The sequence below is a fragment of the Echiichthys vipera genome, assembly GCF_963691815.1.
Source record: "Echiichthys vipera genome assembly, chromosome: 14".
NCBI classification, from domain to species: domain Eukaryota; kingdom Metazoa; phylum Chordata; class Actinopteri; order Perciformes; family Trachinidae; genus Echiichthys; species Echiichthys vipera.
In genome coordinates this window covers 14307115-14328060 of record NC_139839.1, presented here as the reverse complement: position 1 = coordinate 14328060, position 20946 = coordinate 14307115, and the positions used below count along the sequence as shown (strand labels likewise).

The following is a 20946-nucleotide window of genomic DNA, read 5'->3' as shown; positions in this document are numbered from 1 at the left end:
ACCGGAGAGGACCCCTCTGAGGCGGACCACTCCGAAACACACCGTGTGGCAAATTCTGTACGTATTATTATATCTAGTTTGGGTGATACCATCAGTAAAAATGGTTTAAATTACGTCAGCATAATCATACATATAATTTACTCTAACTTATCATTTTATGTTGTATTTTAGTGTTTCTCTGCAGGCAGTGTCAGGCCAATTATGGACAGCGTACAAGGCCAATGGAAGAAGGCTGAGACACATAACAAAAACAGTCTGAGCTTTGGATGTGGCGCATGCGCAGTGGAACTGGATCTGCGCCGTTGGATGGTTACAGCAGATGGCGCTAGAAATAAAGTGATGGTTTCCGTTTAGGTGCTCTTTGGGTGCAATTGGGCCGTTCCTTTATTTCATTTTCACTTTTTACATCTTTATAAATAACACAAATAAAGTTAAGTGCTACGTAAATCAAGTATGATTACTTTCCAGAGCAAGGTCACAACTCTTAAACACAATACTTTCAATTATTCTATGGTAGTGATGGCCAGATGTTACTGCGCCCCCGGGTGCCCAAGCCTCCTTCCATTAGCCTTGGCAGGAAGTAAACATAAAATGGTTATCGGAGCGGAGTAGCAGAATAAGGAATAGTTTTCTGTTGTAATAGAAAAAATGGACCGTTTCTCGTGGTCAAACGGGCTCTTAGAAATCAACGAAACTTTAGTAATCCAGCAACGTGGTGTCAGGCTATATGACGGTGATGATAAGGTATTGTTTTGTTTTCTGACAGCCAAGTTTGTGGCCTGACCCAACAACACAGCAGCCAAAACTAATGTGCAGCAATAATAATACGATAGTTGAATACCGCAGCAATATTGACTGTGCACAGACGTTGCTGGTGGTGTAAGGTTATACGATATAAGAGAATAATAACCTGTGTCATTTTACCAGGCTAAGCTGGATCTTGGAGTTGCCCTGCTGAGCACCCATCGGTTGATCTGGAGGGACGTTAAAAACCATGTAAGACAACGGTAACTGTGTGAGAATTGGAGCTTTTTGTTTACATATGTGTCTTCTGACATGTGTGTGCTGTCTCTCATATTGACCTCAGTATTTCTCTTGCCCTCTGTAGGAATGCTGCATAGCCATGCCCCTGTCCCAGATCATCTTCTTTGAGGAGCAAGCTGCAGGAATAGGAAAAAGGTCAATCAATTGTGGGGTTTATAACAACAGAAATCATAAGGAGGATTTAAGTATTACATCAAAAATGAACAAACACAAATCTTTTCAGTATTTGTGCCTAAATATGTAAGCAAAATATGTTGACCAAAAACTCTTACATCAAGGTCCACTTTCAAAATCCCTACATGTTATTTCTATGGTCTAAGCCAGTCCAAACATATTAGTAAACTTGAAAACTCAAATATTTGATGCTATCAAATATAAAGTGTTGAACTGCTCCATAAAAAATGAATTGGTAAAGCCCTCATAGATGACACTGAGAGCACCCAGGGGGTTTTCTGAGTATATGGGCACATTTTCTGTTTCAGAACTGAGAACACTACATCAGAATAAAGCTAGTATAGGTATATATAAAAAAAAGAAAACCAGTATTACTTTTATGGTTTCTGACGGTTTCTGACTCTGGGAGAGATATAAGCTCATGTTCAACAATATTGATTGAACTAACATCATTGACCATCTTTTATCCTGCAGTGCAAAAATAGTTATACACCTGCACGCAACACCTGCCAACAAGGAGCCAGGTCCTTACCAACACAGCAAGTACTCCTTCATCAAGCTGTCCTTCAAAGAACACGGGCAGATTGAGGTAATCCCACTTATACAAGTAGATAAGAGATTTTTTTCCTCTTAACTCTTTGAACCTATTGTTCACCTCCATTACGATCCTTCTTAAGAGAGACTTTGTGTTTGATTCTTTATTACCTGGAACTGATGCGGTGTCGTTTGCTTGTAGTTTCATAGGAGGTTAACAGAGGAAATGACTCAAAAGAGATGGGAGAACACACCAGTTTCACAGCCCATCCCCACAGGAACCACCTCTCAGGTTAGAAGCCAAACAGATGATCCTTTTCATCCGACTAGAATCTCTTCCTTTCCACTGTCATATTCCTGTCTGTTTTTTTTTATTATGCAGATGCCAGAAGATTTTGGAATTTGTTTCCACACAACATGGCTTCCATTTAATAGTTTAATAGTTGATGTACAAACATTAGAACGCCACACCTGTCAATTCAAATTTTGTTCCACAGGATGGCAGTGTTGTCTCTATATTCTTAGGCTGGACAGTTAAAATAGTCCAAATCTCTGCCTCTGACTATTGACACACTTTGCTCAACTGGTAGAAATTGTCTATAACATCATTTTATGCATAGTATCCCATCCGCATTTGGACTCTTGTGCCATGTATCTCCAATTAGTTTACATTGATGTCTATTTTTTTGATAAACCAATTGATTTATGTACTACAACTGCAGTTGGCTGCTTTTTGTTTACCCCCTCACTGTCTTCACTTGTCCTTTTAGGCTTCTTTTAAATTGACTTTGTGTTTCACTTTTTTTTTTTTTTTTCTTTCCTTTGTTGTCATGCAGGCAGGAAGGACACGTGCCGTGGGGATTGTCGGCATCGAGAGGAAGATAGAGGAGAAGAGGAAAGAAACAGACAAAAATATTTCTGAGGTACTGTAAAGCAGAAATACCAAAATACTGGGAAATGTGTCTCCTCAAAGCTCTGTATTTAGCTATATTTGAATGAAAATGGACATACTGAGAATACAGAGTGGTGTAGTTTAAGTATAAGTTTCTTTGAATATTTTGATGAAAAAAAACGTTCAACCCTCAGAATTTATCGTAACTGACATGAATTCAAGTTGACTACTACTAGGCATTCATGATGCACTGTGTTCATAAAACTGCTGTGTAATGTAATCAAATTGACATATGCAACAAACAAATGTGGGTTTAGGTCTAGGGAGAATATTCAGCTGTATCATCAACCAAAATGAAGGTGTTGGAGCTGTGGAATTATTTTAAAAATTATGAAGTTTTGTGGTTTATTTAATCATGAAGCTTGAGCACTATTACATATTGCGTTCTTTTTTTCAGGCCTTTGAGGACCTCAGTAAGCTCATGGTGAAGGTAAAGATTGCGTTCCTTCTTTGTATTTTCACTTTTTCCTGTAGTTGAAGTCTTCTTATAATTTATCCATCATACTGTATGATTCTTTTAAAAATCATAACCGTGGATACCAAACCTGTGGTTGGACTTGCTGGTGATTGTCTACTCTTAACCAACAGGCCAAAGAGATGGTGGAGCTGTCCAGATCTATAGCCAACAAGATCAAAGACAAGCAGGGAGACATTACAGAAGATGAGGTAGGAACTTGACCAGCATAATCACACACAGGAGACAATGGACATGGTTTAAAATGACTGAACATGCAGCAGTTGTTACCTAAAATCCCTAAATGCCTTTAAGTAATACTCTTCATACTCACTGGACCAACACACACACACACAACTGATGGTGTTATTACATGATGCTGCTGCTGCTACACCATGCTTTTCATTTTTACCTTTAATTGCTCACAATTTGGTTTTCAACTAGTTTTGTTCTTCTTTATAGACGATACGGTTTAAGTCCTACCTACTGAGCATGGGTATTGCTAACCCTGTTACCAGGGAAACGTACGGAACAGGTACACATTACCATATGCAGCTATCAAAGCAGCTGGGAGATATGCTACAGGCCCCTCTAGAGGTAAGTGTCAGTTTTTTTGTGTCATGTGTACCTTTCTTTTTCCATTTTGATCTCTTTCTGACTCTATTTCTCTTACTCCCCTTTTACCACTCCCTACTCTCCCAGGAGCGCGGTGGTATGATGGCTCTCACTGAGGTGTACTGTCTCGTCAACCGCGCTAGAGGGATGGAGGTAAATCAAACGCAAAACAGCTCAAGATCATACTTGAGCACGCATGTCACAGCTTGGCTATTTATACGTTCATGCGGCACGCAAATGTCTTTGGTGTCAGGTACTGAGGGGACTGTATTTTTCCCACTTTTTCCACAGCTTTTATCTCCAGAAGATTTGGTAAACGCGTGTAAGATGTTTGAGTCGTTGAAGCTCCCGTTGAGGTGAGAGTTTAGTTTGTCGTTGTATTGTTTCCGTGCATACTTTCATACAATAATGTATGTATAGACTAGGCAGGCTTTGTGTTTGTTATAGGAATATGGGGCACGGTGGCGCCTGCTTCACAGGGGCCAGGCTCTTCCTGCCTGAATTCCTGTTGTTGGAAGTATTGTCCAGTCCTCTGCGACTGTCATTTCCTGTCACTTCCCAGGGTTACAAGAGAAACACTGGCCTGTTTTACTACCACACCGGTCCTAGTACCCCTAATCGGGCTGCTGTTCTTTACCTGGATCCTTATTTTAGCTTCATAAAACAGATAATGTGTTCCTATCTCTCTCTCTCTATCTCTCACACACCCTTTCCTTCATCCATCTTGTCCTCTTCTGTAGGCTGCGTGTGTTTGACAGTGGTGTGATGGTGGTCCAGCTGCAGTCTCACAACGAAGAGGAAATGATAGCCTCAGCACTGGACAATGTAAGCTTAACTGTTACAAACATTGTACTGACATTGACATGGCCATACTTTAGAGTTTGAAAAATATCTAGAGAGAAGTCACAGTCCAAACCCTTAGGTTCAAGGTTTTCTACTTTTTATTTTATTCCCTGTGTTATCTCATCACCTTCCTCGTCTACAGGTCACAGACAAAGGCTCTTTGACGGCAGAGGAGTTTGCAAAGCTCTTGGGTCTCTCCGTTCTTCTGTCTAAAGAGCGGTAAGTTAACGCATAGATAAAGACGATGCACAATATTGTTCTAACAATGAGAATATTCACAGTTGTCTTCGTTTCCCTTTTTAATTGTTCTCTGTTGCTGCATTCAGTCGCGTCTCTCTTCTTAATTAATTTCTTTGCATCCTCTTCTCTCTTCCGTCCTCATCTCCAGGTTGTTACTGGCTGAAAAGATGGGCCACCTGTGTAGAGATGACTCTGTGGAGGGTTTGAGATTCTACCCAAACCTCTTTTGACCTGTTTGCAGTCATTATCGTTGAGATAGAAAAAAATATCTGCAACTGGGGCTGCACTGTCGCTGCTGATAGACTGATGCATTGCCACCACGTGTGCTGTATATACTGGTGTACAGCAGCAGAGTGGCTGAGTTTTGAACCATTGTGCTGATGGTGGTAGATCGCTGCAAATTCACTATCATCTATTTTCTGTCTAGGTCAGACTCTGTCTCTAAAGTTTATCAAGGAGATACTTTTCCAGTAACTGCTCAAAGACCTGCAAATACTGCACATCAAGGAAAGTGTTCCCAGATTTGTTTGCTTAGTAATAAATAAATAAATGGGTTGGGGTAAAATTGACTCAATGGAAAAAGCAGTGTAAATGTTTTCACACATTCTTGTGCCGCAGAGCCTTTACCTTTTTACAAGTAGTGGGGATTGTTCTGAAAAAGCCCATAGTACATGATCACGTTTTCCAATGCAAAATATACATTTATGTAATAAATGTTAACGAAATGAAGCGTGTCATGCTGTCTCGTCTTTTGAGGATGTAGAGAATGTGCACAAATGTCCAGGTTTCAGTGAATTTGAATATCCCGATATCACCTTTCATCCTGGTTTAGTCTCTCAAGCTTGTCCATCACGATTATTGTTCCTTCTCCAGTCAAACTGTTATTGACTGGCATAGCTTTTGTCTAGAATGCAGTCAAGAAAAGACCATGGCTGATCTGCTGTCACTTTGATTCACAGTGAATTCAATATAGAGCATGTTGACGAATGGCATTATTCAGCCAATGAATCCCTTCATTGCAAAGGGTATACTATATATCTATTAATCTGCATATTGTGGCAATAAGTCCCATCTGGTCGAAGTAGTAATGTCAAAACTGTGTGTGTGTGTGTGTGTGTGTGTGTGTGTGTGTGTGTGTGTGTGTGTGTGTGTGTGTGTGTGTGTGTGTGTGTGTGTGTGTGTGTGTGTGTGTGTGTGTGTGTGTGTGTGTGTGTGTGTGTGTGTGTGTGTGTGTGTGTGTGTGTGTGTGTGTGTGTGTGTGTGTGTGTGTGTGTGTGTGTGTGTGTGTGTGTGTGTGTCTCCTTATACACACAATAGAACAGTGCCTTGTTCCCATTGTGAACAGAGCTGAGCAGTAAAGGGTGTTTCATCTCCAGAGAAGCTTCCTGTTTTCGTCCGTCTCTCTTTGGGGGAAAAATGAAGGTCTGCAGAGCTCTACAGCTGATTAGATTACCCTGCCGTTTGGTCCACTTATTGATAGGGTATAAACTAAATTGATTTCAAGGAATTTCGAGAGCTGAACAGAGGCAGTTCTGATCTGAATAATTGAGGATTCATGCATGACATTGAACTTTTGGCGAATGTTTTTCAACACAATAGGTTCTGTTCTTGCATTTCAAGATGGATTTACTCAGTGGTGTATTTTCAGCTTATTCCTGAATGACTGAGTGTCATCAACACAAATCTCAGAAATGTTATCTTTCATTAATGGATTACAGAAGGATGAGTTGTCAGTCATCTTATGTGGGGAGAAAGTAATCCAATTGGATGAGATGAATAGTTCTGCTGTTTACTGTTGTGACTGCTGTCTGGGCCAACTGTGGATACACAATGCCATTCTTTATGAATTCCCATATGACTATATCATGAGTTTTTTTTTTTTTTATAGATGTAATCAACACATTTACATAAAACATGCGTATGTGTGATTGTGTGAATTACACATCAATCTGTTGAATCACATATTTCTCCCATGTAGTCACCTCAGTTTCTAATGACCAGGAGCCTGATGTTGTTTAAGCTGCTAACAATCTCGACACAACCTTGATCCATTCCCTTTTAAACAGTAGTCTATGATGCAGACTTAAACTGCCAGTAGAATAAAAGGGTCTTTCTTTTGTGCTTTTGCTTGGAATAGTTCCCATTACCTGTAGTTAAAAAACAACAACAATATTTTATGAATGCTGCTACATCATGGGCACTATAGGCTACTTGAGAACCAATATTATGGAAATTGACATTGATTTATTTTTATTTCACACCAGACCACAGTAATCAGACAAAACAAACTACAAACACCAACATACCAATACAGCAACAACACAGCTAAGAACAACACCTGGCCTGAAAAGGAGATGGATGAAGCATAGCTTTTAAATTTCTATCCCCCATTTACATACATATAAACACACAAAGACACAGTCAAGACTCACATAACAACAAATAAGTAAAAAACAACAAGCAAACAAAAAAAACATTGCAAACTCTCTCAACAGTCCTACATTTTTCCTATTTTTATTTATTTATTTATTGAATAGTTGATTGATTGAACCACCCCTATCTTCCCTACTGTACAAATCAAACATATGTGTGTATAACAACTGTATCACAGATGTTTTAAAGCCAATTGTAAGAACCACTTTCAAACCAGTGAATTGTTTTGCCTCATTTTGCATTTTAAGGATCAAATACAAGCATATAAGGCTAAAATCTGTTTAAAGGGCATTTGAGAAGAGGCTGTGTATCTATTAAAGGAGTTTGATGGAAAGTAAATACGCTATATTAAGGTCGGAATCATTTAATATGTCGATGACCTACTCATTTAATCATACAAATCTCTGGATTGTTTTCTGAAAGAAAGTAGCCTGTTGGTTTGTTTACAGACGCGTCACAGAACGTCGTCTTGACTGTGTTTGTACATTTGGGGAGTCAATAAATAGTGAGTTACAGTTGCACATAATATCAACACGCGCTACCGTGGACAGTGAAGTGACTGAGCGGATCTCTCTCACGCGCTCCGAACACCAGCGCGCGCTTCCGTAGAGCTCTGTCGGCTCTGTAACGCTCGCCCCCCACACTGTCACTGAAAGTATTATCAGCGGTTTATCAGTCAGTAGAAATGAATAGCAGCCAGCAGACGGAGGGGACGTTGTTGTCGGTTGGTGTGCTGGGAAATTGGAGAGTAATAACACTGTGCCGAGTCAACAAGACATGTGAGTACAACAGCTTTATTTTCCGGCTAAAACAATGACGATATGACCACTGCAGTATATGTGCCAAAGCCATGGTAAACTTTAGGGCTACGGAGCACTAGGTGGGCCTATGCTAAAAGCCCAGGGTTAGAATAATGTATTAGTTTGAGATTTGTTGTTGAGAGGGTGATGATGATAATAATAATAATAATAATAATAATAATAATAATAATAATAATAATAATAATAAGGTTATTTAATACAGCACATTTTACGTACAAAGTTACAAAGTGATAGTATTGGTAAAATTAGACCCAACAACAAGAATTAAATAGCCATTTGAAATATGGCTGACCATGACAGATAATGCTATAACTATTTCAAGGAAGTTACATTATCATTATATATAAGCTATACAGTCTTTCCGATGACTATGGCCTATGCACAGATTTTTATTTGATTATTTGAGGTGTGTAGGTTATAAAGGAGAAAAATACTCTATGTGGCTGGAGTTGACTCTGTCTGTATTAAACTCTTCACCTAATACATTTTTGGCAAACTTTTAGATCCAGCTACAATGCATTAAAATGTATTGATTTTAGTAACTGCCACCTCATGTGATTAGTCTATGGCTAATGCAAAGCAGACCAATGTAGTCTGAATTTGTGTAAAATATAAATCTCAGCAACCTAGTGAAAAATCAAAAAAGGTTTGTGATTTGTTTCTGAGAAAGCTAGGTGTCTACTGTGTGTGTAAGGAAAACTTTGCCAGCATCCAAACAACAAGGATTTGGCTCTACCGCATAAATATTTATTAAGCGCAATAACTACTACACTTGTGCACCGACGGCAGCTCACCCTACCCATTGTGAAGATGGAAGGAAGAGGAAGACGCCACTGTAAACCCAGAAAATTCATGTTCACAGCTCTAGCCTTCCTGTTTTTCATACCTCAGATCAGTGCACTACATCTCCCATGCCTTCTCCTGTCAGACAACATCCTCAAGCACAATTGCTTTTTGCCTGCTGAACTTTCTTGTGGATTATTTGTTGTTTATTTTGTGATTTGCCTCAGATTTGTAGAGGTCAGGGATGGTGGAAGAGGACGGTCATGTGGTGAAGGAGAAAAGTGAGGCACTGACATCGGAATGCCACAGGCTGTCTCACTGCTGCCCTTCCTGCTGGCGCTCATGGGATATGGTGAGTGTCATAAACCATCTCAATAGTATACATGTTTGAAAGGATAATTGCTTTTTAAATTCATATGATCAATCAAGCACACTTAAATGGGCTGCACCAGCCTGAAGGCAAATGCAGAGGAATGACAGGGGTAATGGAGGGTCAGCCTCTTCCTTTTCCCACACCCTCTTTGCTTTGTAAAGGGTTTGCACAACAGGATTTACCTACTACACATCACAATAGCTCTTAAAATAATGTGCTACAACATTTTCATTTTTCCCCTGGGTACCAATATTGTAATAATATACTCAGAGCTCACATGTAAGTGGTATTACTAAATGGATTACTCAATGCTTAAATTGCTTACTTACTACTGCTCTACTACCACTGATGCCTATCAATTGTTTTTTGGATCTCCATCATCTGTGCTGAAAGATGAGTTTATTATTTAGTTGTACTGTGCAAATTCCATAACTTGTGACTGTGCGGCCATTAAAATCGAACTTGACATGGGAAAAATATCATTAGGCCTAACCTCATTTATTGTTGTATAATTGTACATGAATCATGATGCACAATTATGTTGTAATAAGTGACACTACATAGCAATTAAGCCAGATTTCTCCCAGATTGGTTTCTAAAAAGTGTGTCAAGTAAAAATGACAGTTCCAGTGTGATTTCCACTTTCCATACATTCCCAACATCAACTTGACATCTTATAAGATTCCACACGTAAACAGATGTTAGGATATATTCTAGAAAATGTCCTGTTATTGAATCACTGCAGTAAAGTGAGCAAGAAACACACAATATGGCACAACAATAGCAGCCTGCAATGTCACATTGAAAAAAGAGCATTGGAAATTCACATATACAAAAAGTAGATTAAAAAGAATAGACAAAGAAAAAATAACAAGGAAATCTGTGAGACCACATTTTATCCATGAAGAAAAAAAGTATTTTCTCTTTATTCCCCTATCTCACTGTGTGCATCCTTTCCTGTAGCTTTTGCAGGGCTCAATATCTGGCCCTCCTTCCACATTGCCCTTAGCAACGCCAGTGTATTTGTGGACTTCAGCACAAAATCCAACAGCAGCACCATCCGCAATGCAACCCTCTCTCTGGTCAACACTGAAACCAACACCACCCTTCTCACCAGGACTCTCCCCACCAACCAGTCAGCCGGTAGGGTGGAGTTCAACTGCTCTTGCTTCCTGTATGCTGGAACTTTCCGGTTCCTGCTGAGGCAGACCAGCACCTCTGCCATTTCTGGCCCTAATGGCACGCACAACGGTAGCATGGAGAGCACTGCCTGGTGGTGGAGTTCAGAACTACAGGTGCAGTGGCCCACCTTTCACATCGCTGTGGACAGGGCCGGAAACCACTCGGGATCTTTTCAGGCAAGACAAACAAAGATCTCCAACTTTACACACTAAGTTTATTGTTCTGCAGACTGATGATCATACTTGTCTTCTTTGGTCTTTCTCCAGGTTGGGATATCCACCAATGAGCACTTTCAGGCTTGCTCAAGCGGCATTGACTCGGCTCTCTTCCTAGAAGTGAGCTACATGGAGTACAACCAGATAGGGCGAAACAGCATCGACAAGGTCCAAGCCCGTACACGACACTCAATCAAACCCCTCCGTTCCCAGAGTGTTGAGTTATCCTGCGCCTTCCCCTTCACAGAAAGAGACTTTATACGAGTGGCTCTACGGTCTCCTCATGTCACACAGGATGTAAAGAGCTCTGGACCTCTCTACCTGTCCCGTATCTTCTCCTATAAACTGCTGGTGGAAAACACTAATGCATACAGGAGTGGTTGTGAAGGGACTATGACTGTTAAACTGATAACCCCACCTTGTGCTCACATCAATGGGAAAGTATTGCTGTATAAGGATGTGGGTGTCGGAAGAGGGGTTGCTGTTTCCTCTGGGATGGAAGCAGGTGGAACAGCACTGATGGGGTTTGGACCAGAGGAGCCCTCTTCACCGCTCTTGGCCTTTAACTGGCTGACTCAGGGAGAGAATGAAACAGAATTCAACTGTTCAGTGTTTTACCCAGGAAGGAATAAGTACTGCTTTCGCTTTGTTTTCAACTTCAGCCGATCCCCTAGTCCTGCACAGACCTGTTTGGTGGTCCACAGGAGTTCAGGTGAGATTTGATAAATCGACACATTCACATTTGAAAGCCGCCACAAATACATTTACACTGCGATTTCCACAATAAAACCTGGATATTAAGGGGGGGAAAGAGTAACTTTGAACCTTTTATTCATCCACATTTTCCCAGATTAACGAAATCTGATGGTTCGATAAAATCCAGTCACTATTTTAGAAATGGCCTCACTAAAGAGAAGGCAAGAGGGCGTTTTCATAGAAGGCATTTTGACTGGTCAAATAGGAAAAGTGCAGGTGTTAAAGTTAAAATGAATGATGGCTGAATTCCTTTAAGCTGCATTGGTTTTCCGGTTCCTGGTATTGTGTCTGCTGGCTCATTGTCACACTCATTCTATACTTATTAATAGCAATATCCTGTAGAGACTGAACATCGCATCAAGAAAAGAGAGATGACAGTCTCATCAGGTTATTATTATGAATTAAAGTCAGACTTTAAGAAGAGAAAGAAAAGACCACATCACTAATCGCTATGAACTTATATGTCTCAACCACATGAAAATATCACGCATTATCTGCATAGACAGACAAAGAGCAAATAGCATTGTAGCCTGCAGCTTACATGCCATACCATTACTGTATATACACCTTTGTAGTTTCCCTTGCACTGTGTATGATGTCATAGCATACTGAAGTGTCAGCCTCAGTACATAACCAATGATTCTGTTATGTTGTGTACATAACCACAACTGAGTCATTCATAAGAAATAATGATTTTCAACACCAACAAATATAAGCCACACTTAATGTCAGGCCACTTACTAAGTTAAATGAAACCCATTCCATTATAGAAAGTTCCTTATGTTGCTGTGTCCTCCCTTTGTTAACTGATGTCATGTGATATGATAGTATCTCCATGTAGCTGCACACTGTTATACTACTATTAGCTTTTATTCCCTCAACATGATCCCAGCATTGCATCGACATTAACAACACAGGATGTTGTACACTTATTGATTTATCTGCAATTTAACATTTTTATCTGTCTTTTCTGCAGAGTCATGGGGCCCTTGGCTGCCATGGAGTGTGTGCAGTGTGAGCTGTGGAGAGGGGGTGAGGGAACGAGTGCGTGAGTGTTTGCTGCCCTCAGGTGTGGGAGGGATGCAGTGCACCGGCATGGTGAAGGAACAGTCCCTCTGCTCGCTGGAGGACTGTGTCGGTCAGTCTCCTCATCCCTTACCTTCCCTTTTTCTCTCGTCTCTTGATTTTCTGCAGAATTTCATGTTCTCATATTTCCTCATTTTTAAAAGTATCTTTATTGCCCCTTACAGGCAAATTGGTTTTCAGCCATGATGTTACACAACAAAAAAATACAAAACACAGATAGACAACGACAAACAACTGGACATAATTTACAGAGTGGTTCAGTAGGAGGTTATTCAGCATAAGTTCAAGTAAGCAATGTAGGCACTGTGTGCAAATAAGCAATCTGTGCCATAAACAATCTCAGCAAATAAGAAATTTGTGCAAATTAGCATTTTGCAATCTACAGATAAAAAAATAATTATATCTACCGTACCATTAAACACATGAATCGCTGCAGGGACGAAGGAAACCTTATATCTCTTAGTCCGCCAAGACTGACAATGAGGCTTCTGTAAAAAAAGACTCATCATCTTAGAGGAGAACTCAAAAGAGCACATTTTCCTCAGAAAAAAATGTGTTTTTGGACCTTTTTCTTTTCTTTTTTCAGTTTGTTATCAAGAACGATGCCATAGTATTTAAAAATATGCACCAACTCAAAACCAGCACCATTAATGATGCTTTGTAGAGGGTTTAACTTTTTGAAACTGATTATTGTGTCTTTCATTTTCGACACATTTAATTGGAGGAAGGAATCATCGCACCAAGAAACAAAATCATCGACCATAGTCCCATGGTGATGCTCCTCCTCTTCCCCACAGAATCAAATGTGATATTGTCTATTTTGTATCGTTGCTTTTCTTTCTGTGGAGCATATTTAACATATTAACACAAGTGCCTCCCTTTCTTCCCAGGGTTGCCTGCTCCTTCTCCATCCCTAACCCCTGTGGCTAGTGGAGTCGCGCCCTTAGGTGGTAACATAGTCGTGGTGGCTGGCATCTCCCTCTGCCTGGTTGTGATTCTGGCTACTGTTGTGGTGACTTTGTGGCGGAAGCTTTGCAAGACCCCTCAGTGCAGCTCCGTCCGCAGAGGCTCCATGCATTCCCCAGGAGGACGCAAGCTCTCCGATGAGGCGTCCATCTGTGGCTACAGCCTCCAAAGACCCAGCCTGTCTGACGGCCACGGTCCACCGGGGGCTATGGGTGTAGCCCAGAAAGACATGCCTTCCCCGGGCAGCCAGCCTCTCTCACAGACCCTGGTATTACCTCTCTCGCAGGACCCAGAAAGGCTGTCCCCTTGCAAAATGTTTCCACCAATATTTGGGTATGTTTAGAATATGTTTTTTTTTCATCACACCTAAAACATATTGTCAAACTTATTCTGCCACTCCCCAGTCTTATACATAACATATAATTGTCTCTCTAGCTACCGATTGGCTCAGCAGCAGCTGAAAGAAATGAAGAAGAAGGGATTAAAGGAGGCAACACAGCTGTACCATGTCTCTTCAAGCCCAGTCCATGACACCGTGGTAGAGACATCTGCTTCACCCACCAACTCCCCCGTTTCGACACCAACTGGATTTGCTCATCCCACACTCCCTTTGGGCCTCCAGGACAACGCTAACCACAATCAGTTTTGTATTGCAGTTCCCTGTGAGACACCATCGCAGATTTCTAGGGTCACGACGGACAGACTGAGTCCCAGAGTGGAGCTGGTCTTAGGTCCTTCTGTCCCTGCTCATGCAAGTGGGGGCAGCTCAAAATGGCGTGACCGCACCGCTGACTGGGTGGAAATGGTAGAGAGGAGTGGGTTAACAGGTTTCAGAGGAGGAGGAGGAGACGCAGGGATGGGAAACTCCTCTCATAAGAATCCTAATTTCCGCCGGACCTCCAGTTTTAATGACACCAAACCCCAACCTCTATCCTCTGTACACACCAGACAGTTCAGAGAAAGGAGCATGACCCAGGTCTTCTGTCCAGCTCTATTCATAGGCTCACTATTTATCTGTGTAGTTTTGTAGTTGTGTAAGCCTTTTTCATTGACAGAGATTATACTTTGTCCTTTTCAGGTGGGATCTCGGACCCTTCCTGAAGGAAGTTGTTGGAATAAAGGAGGATGGGAGAGGCAGCCCTACAGCTCCTACCCCATTCCAGAACACGGGACCCCAGATTGGGCTAAATTTAGACTCCAGAGAAATGACCAGAAGAAGCCCTGGATAGAGACAGCTGCTCCTTCTCACAACAGTGAACTCAAACACACAGGAACCAACACAAACAGCATATCAGCCTCTGACAAACATGCTAAAGCAGACATCAGTGGCACCGGGGAAAGGCTAAGGAGTGGTGAGACTGGAGGTGGAGGAGAGGGAATCTCAGGGATCGGGGGTCCAGCCACAGGGCCTGCCAGCCTGTGTGTGAATCGGGCAGAGCGCGCTGAGCAGAACTGGAACCGCCGCGGCCCTTCACCAATCCAGAGGAACATCTTGGCCAGGAAATTAAAGGAGGCTCAGTCGTGTACCGGGGTCAAGGGACGGCAGCGCAGCTCCACCTTTAGTGTGTCGCCCTCGGAGCAGAGGAAAGGTCGCTGCCACTCTCTGCCAATGTCTGGAGGCTACAGCAACAGCGGTGGCTCGCCCTACAGACTGAGCGAGGCAGAGCAGAGGATGCTGGACCTGGATCTGTCTTCAGCATATGTAGGGGAAAGGGAGTAGAGGTTTGTAGCACTACACCAGGAGGGAATTGCCGTCACATTTTATTCCTAACCTAAATCCTCTGCTACATCGGGGAATCACATATCAGTGAAGATTCCATTGTATGTTAAAGATTTAGGAAATATTTTTATCAATGAGAACAAGAGCAAAACATGTATTATTTGTTTGTTTTCTGAAAATATATTTAAGTTAAGTAAAGTTTTCCATTGCATTTTTTAAAACTGTTTTTAAACTTTTTTTTTAACTTCAGAATTACTTTTTATGTTTATTTGTATGTGGTATTGTACCTCTGTCATGTGCACTGTTAAACACGTGCCCTATCAATGTCAGTATTCAAAACACTACTGAAGACAGGTTGGTCCTCTTGTTCTACACTGCTGAATGGGCTGTCTTTATCATGCTGTGAAGTCCCACGGTGCACAACTGTATTGTCTTGTGAAACATTCTCACTACAATGTGGTTTGCTGATTAGGAACACTTTTCTATATGTGACATAAGTAAATGCCAAGCATTGTTCATGGGTTTTCTGCTGAATGCACCAGTTAGAACAACAGTATGCAGTTGTAAATATGTTTGAGGACAGTCAAGTAGGCGTTACGGCTGAGATGCTGTTTGTTTATTGTTTGAGTAATATCATACACATCATAGAAAGTAGTACTTACTGGAAAACAGATGATACTGTACTACCAACATTTTATAATGCTTTCAAAAGATGAAGTCAAGGCAGAAGTTCAAATACAAAGAATTGAAATGTGACATTAGTCTTTGGCCTCATTCAAAATCACACTAGGGGAAATGAAGCCTGATGTTTTTACATTTCACCTGCTCCACTTCCCATCGCATCCAAGAAAACCAGAGGCCGCACCTTCATGGTGGCGTGTCTAAGGGAATACCATAGGCCTTTCCAGGTCCCCCACACCACACCATTGTCATGCTGGCCCTTGTACTTTCCTGTGCGGTAGAACTTCCCATTTAGGTTGGCAGCATGACATCTGTAGATAGAAGGTTAGTACACAATGTCAAGGATGTTGCATTTTCCAGAATTAAAGTAAATCAACTGTTTTTTTTGTTGTTTTTAATAAATAAATGTGCTACACATGAAGAAGTGTGTTCAAACACAAAACTGTGTCCTTAAAAAGAGAACAGCCCAAAGCCATACACGTGAACGGAACAATGCAAAATAAGAAATAATACATTCACATTCAACTTAATGGTTCTTAACTCAAAAGCACCTTTAAAACCTCCTGACTGTACTTACCCATTTGCACTATCCTAATTACCAGTACAACACTACTGTGCAATATGGAACACCACAGCTGCTATTTTTCTTTATCTGTAATTATTTTCTTATTATACTGTATATATTACCTTTTTATATATTTAAAATTGTTGTCGTGAATCGCATCATTTGGGTTTGACATTTAAATTTCGTGGTGCTATGACAATAAAGAAATTCTGATTCTTAGCTTGACCAGTACTGGCAAAAGAAAGTCCAGTACAGAAACACAAACTTTATATCCAGAAAAGTCAATAGTGATACACAAAATAAAGGTCTCACCTGTTAAACCACCAACCCGCCTTATTCTCCTGAGCACAGCTGCCCTGAAGGTAGCGGTCATTGTCCTGTCAATGACCATCACCATCATCAGTGCAATCAGCTGCATATTGTCGATCATCTTAAATTTATTAGCATCATAAATGATATAATGGGGGAAAAGGGGATAGACGACTAACCTGGTCTCTGGTGCTGAACTGCATGCCACTGAGGCAAGCAGACCACTGCTCTACCATCCCGCCACCACCAGTCAGTGCATCTCCAGCTTGCCCACTATATGGCCCATACTGGAGACGATACTTGGTCTGGAATAGGCATTTGGGCAAATGATGTTTGTTAGCAATTTCCAGTGGTGGGAAGTAACTAAGTACAATTACTCAAGTACTATTTGGAGGTACTTGTACAGTACTTAACTTGAGTAATTGCTTACTTTATACTTCTACAAAGAAATATTGTACTTTTTACTCCACTACATTTATCTGGTAACTTTAGTTACTAGTTACTTCACAGATTAAGAGTATTAATACAAAATACTATCAACAAATGAAATAGCATATTGTTTTAGATTAGGCTATCTGGCAGTATATAAAGTAAATTAAATTAGCCCTACCTTAACCTACCCTGCAACATTAAAGTGATATTTACACAAATCTCTCAATAATGGTAATCAAATATTCTGAAATTGGCCATTTTGCATAATGGGCACTACTTTTTGTACTTTAAGTACATTTTGATGCTTTTCCTTTTGTACTTGTACCTAAGTTACATTTTGAATGTAGGACTTCAAAGGAGTATATCTACAGTGTGGTATTACTACTTTTACTTAAGTCAAAACTGAGTATTTCTTCCACCACATCAATCGCACTTATTTCTGAGACCTGGAACTGAGAAATTGTTTATCTTACAGCCTCATCAGTGATCCTGAAGTTTTCGTAAAATGCGTGACTTCTCTTTCCATCCCAGTCCATTAGATCTATTTTCACCAGGTTATTTCCTTCAGGGCAAAGAGATAGGCCAAAAAAGAAGAAAGCAGCTAACCAACCAGAAAATAAGATGCTTTTAAGAGAATACTTTTATTATTAAAAAATTAAACTGGATTATTAACAACTTCTGACCCTTTGAGAGTAGCGAATACATGTGCTCATTCCCCAACCAAAACTCATCATTCCAAAGTTTGAAGTCACCAAAGCCGTCTCTGTAGTCCACCCAGTCTCTAAAATGAAAATTAGTCAGACATTTCACCTCACAAGAAACAGTAGTGTAAACTCTATCAGCACCTACTGTAATCTGATGCTCTATGGGTTTGCACGGATTTGACTTAGACAATTTTCCCACAAACTGAACATGGACTACTTTCTCTGCTTAAATACCTGTTGAAGTCAACTTTTCCATGCCGACGTCTTTGAAACACTGTCCACCCTCCTCCATCCTCCATGTCACAGTAGGCCAAAATAGGTTCCCGGTCTAGTTTGGGTCGAATGCGGTAGAAACCACTTGATGGTCTCAATCTGTCAAAAAGCTCAGAACAGTCTGGGAAGATAGCAATTTAAAAGATCTTAAAGGTTGCTGATTATAACCCTTGCTATTGTACCTCATAATATACTTTATGCTGCATATTAAGGACCTATAATCCGTTCACGCACAGTGAGCTCTGTACATTACACAGCCCTAAACTTCAATTTGATATGATGTGAGCTTTTCATACCTTTGTCGTGGACAATTAAACTGCCTGCTGGTGGAAGCGTCACACCAGAGCTGTCTAATCTCCCACTGCTGTTGTGGGTTACACCAGGGTCTGCGTCAGTTTCAGGTTTAGCGTTAGACACAGCAGGTTGAAGGGGCCGGAAGTATTTGTGCATCTGCAGGTGCTCGACCTGCCAAGTCCCGATCAAGAGTTTATTCTCCAGTTTCCTTATGCTGCGCTTGAGAGATGCAACTTCAGGCCCACATGAATCCACTGCCTTCAATGAGGGAAAACCAATTTCAAGTTATGCATAACATTTCTACCCTTGTTTTAATACTATACTGATACCCAGAGAAGAAGGTCACATCTGCAGGCATCTATGATTCTGATCTTTTAGGGGTAGTTTTTTTTATGTGGATTTTTTGGACTCTCTAGGAATTCTTTAAAAGCCCTGTCAGTAATTTATGCTTTTTGAAACATGTTTTTCATTTTAAATGTCAATACAAAAACAAAGATCCTGAAGCCTTTAAAGAGTAAGATAAGCCACATACTGACAACGGTGAAGAAGAGGCCATGGGTGGACACACCAGAGTCAACAACAGCAACACTGGCATGGTTTCTGTGTAAAAATCCCTTGCTGCCATATCAATCTGAAATCAAACAAACAATATTAAAGACTGAAGAATAAACAGATGCTACAATTCTTCAAACTTTCTTCAAAACTCCGCACCACAAGCCTACCTTCATTTCACGATGTCTCGCCTTGTTGTCCAGATTCAGTGTTCTTTTCTTCTAAAAATGTGTCAGCATTATTTATAGACTGGGCCGGTTCTGCATGGTCCACATTAGAGGATCCAGACTCAACCAACCTTGCCAAAGAGTGAACTGAGCCAGTTTGATGCACTGACAAATTACTGTCCTTTTTTCTTCCTTTTTCTTTCTTTTTTTTGGTAAACAAGCTAATTTTGAGATCTGTGTATTCTTATGCTTGAATTGTAGATTTGTGTTCTAGCAAAGGACACAGTGTTTTCATCAATAGTTTAGAAGAAACCCTGAAAAGTTTGTGTTGTAGCTGACTCTCCACATAATTTGTCCAGTACCATAAAACGATAGCCTGATGTCTATATTTTTAGGTATGATGTACTATGGTTTGGGTGGGACATCGTGGTCCTGAGGCTGAAATATAAACAAGTTATATGGTCCCCACAAATTATGCTAATTTGCCCTTAAAAGCAAATCAAATATCATAACTTTTGTTTTAATAGACGCAATGACGTCAAACTCAGGAATATATAGTTGTAACAACTTTATTTGCTGATCCTTGCCACTAAGGTCTCCATTTCTATGACAACCGTTGCAACAAAGGACATTTTACCTATTTTTGCATTGTTTTAAAGTTTATACAGCTTGCTCAAGAATGTCAATCTACAGTGACGTGAAGTACAGTCAATAAAATGTAATTTGCACTCCTGTCAGATTTAAATATATTTGTTTTATACATGAGAAATATCACATAAACCTCCAATAGTGACAGAATGGCTGAAGTTTAATACAAGTTTCAAAGGTAAGACAGAATTATCTGTGAAAATAGTAATAAGCAATAACATTTCTTTTGACAGTACATAAAAGTATCAAAAGCTTGACTTTAATACTGAGCTAAATTCATTGTTCTTTGTTGGATTTTACTATCATTTTATTTTCCAAATAATCAAATTCTATTTGAAAAGAAGGATGTCCCACTCGGACCACAGTGCATCATAGGCTATCATTTTAAAGTAGGTAAGTTTCTCACTCTCTAGGCCCCTTCTAATAATCTCCTCTATCAATTTGACATTAAGAGAAAAAGAAACATTAGGAAAATTATAACAAGCAATGCAGAACATAGAATAAAGAAAGTGATAACTGCTATTATAATAGAGATGATCACTTTAGGCTATTAGAGTGCAAATGCAAAAAAAGCCAGGGGTTGTACTTGCAGTAGCTATAGCAACAGCAACCAGAGTAAAAAGAATAAAATAATATGGGGGGTGATGAAAAGAAATCCTGAAATTCATAATTTTATAACCAACAGTCAAGACTCAAATATATTCAATTCACAATTATATGAAACAAAGCAGAATTGTGCTTACCGTGTGCTGTAGATATGGCTCCCTCTTGTGTAAGTTTGTAGTTAGTGGTAAAATCCAGTTTATAAATAACAGTTTACATTTTTATGGTCATGACACAGTGACAGTAGTTATCCCGATTGATCTACATCGATGTTACAGAAAATATTAATGTAAACAGTTAAAAAACTAAACTGTACTTAGTCAGGTAGTTATGAGATTGACCAGTGATTTTCTGTATGTTTCTTGTTGTTGGACTGTTTAACAGTTTTTGGGTTCATTTGTTCCCATCTTTTTGTTCTAGTTCTATAGGAAAGTATAAAGTGTCTTTTAACTGTAATTTAACCTGTGCCTTTCATTTTGCCAAATCCCATCTAATGGTTTCACATTTTTAACTGATAAATAAATTAT

The 20946-nt window shown here is 40.2% G+C and overlaps 3 protein-coding genes across 3 annotated transcripts; 2 read left to right on the top strand and 1 right to left on the bottom strand.

Annotated features, from left to right (window-relative positions):
- The first annotated feature begins 580 nt into the window (after positions 1-580).
- vps36 (vacuolar protein sorting 36 homolog) lies at positions 581-5537 on the top strand. Its single transcript, XM_083926833.1, has 14 exons — positions 581-744; positions 928-996; positions 1109-1179; positions 1693-1807; positions 1955-2044; positions 2589-2675; positions 3102-3134; positions 3293-3370; positions 3621-3755; positions 3861-3926; positions 4065-4129; positions 4514-4598; positions 4759-4835; positions 5005-5537. The coding sequence occupies exons 1-14, from the start codon at positions 649-651 to the stop codon at positions 5084-5086; spliced, it is 1149 nt and encodes a 382-aa protein (XP_083782959.1). The 5' UTR covers positions 581-648; the 3' UTR covers positions 5087-5537.
- Positions 5538-8002: 2465 nt separating this feature from the next.
- thsd1 (thrombospondin, type I, domain containing 1) lies at positions 8003-15346 on the top strand. Its single transcript, XM_083927610.1, has 8 exons — positions 8003-8068; positions 9121-9245; positions 10230-10624; positions 10715-11375; positions 12396-12557; positions 13396-13804; positions 13907-14447; positions 14550-15346. The coding sequence occupies exons 2-8, from the start codon at positions 9194-9196 to the stop codon at positions 15189-15191; spliced, it is 2862 nt and encodes a 953-aa protein (XP_083783736.1). The 5' UTR covers positions 8003-8068; positions 9121-9193; the 3' UTR covers positions 15192-15346.
- fgl1b (fibrinogen like 1B) lies at positions 15339-19262 on the bottom strand. The gene is made up of 9 exons (XM_083927611.1): positions 19172-19262; positions 18982-19080; positions 18452-18707; positions 18117-18276; positions 17862-17959; positions 17652-17740; positions 16926-17051; positions 16750-16814; positions 15339-16183 (listed from the first exon to the last, which is right to left on the bottom strand). The coding sequence occupies exons 1-9, from the start codon at positions 19175-19177 to the stop codon at positions 16003-16005; spliced, it is 1080 nt and encodes a 359-aa protein (XP_083783737.1). The 5' UTR covers positions 19178-19262; the 3' UTR covers positions 15339-16002.
- Between the last annotated feature and the right edge of the window lie 1684 nt (positions 19263-20946).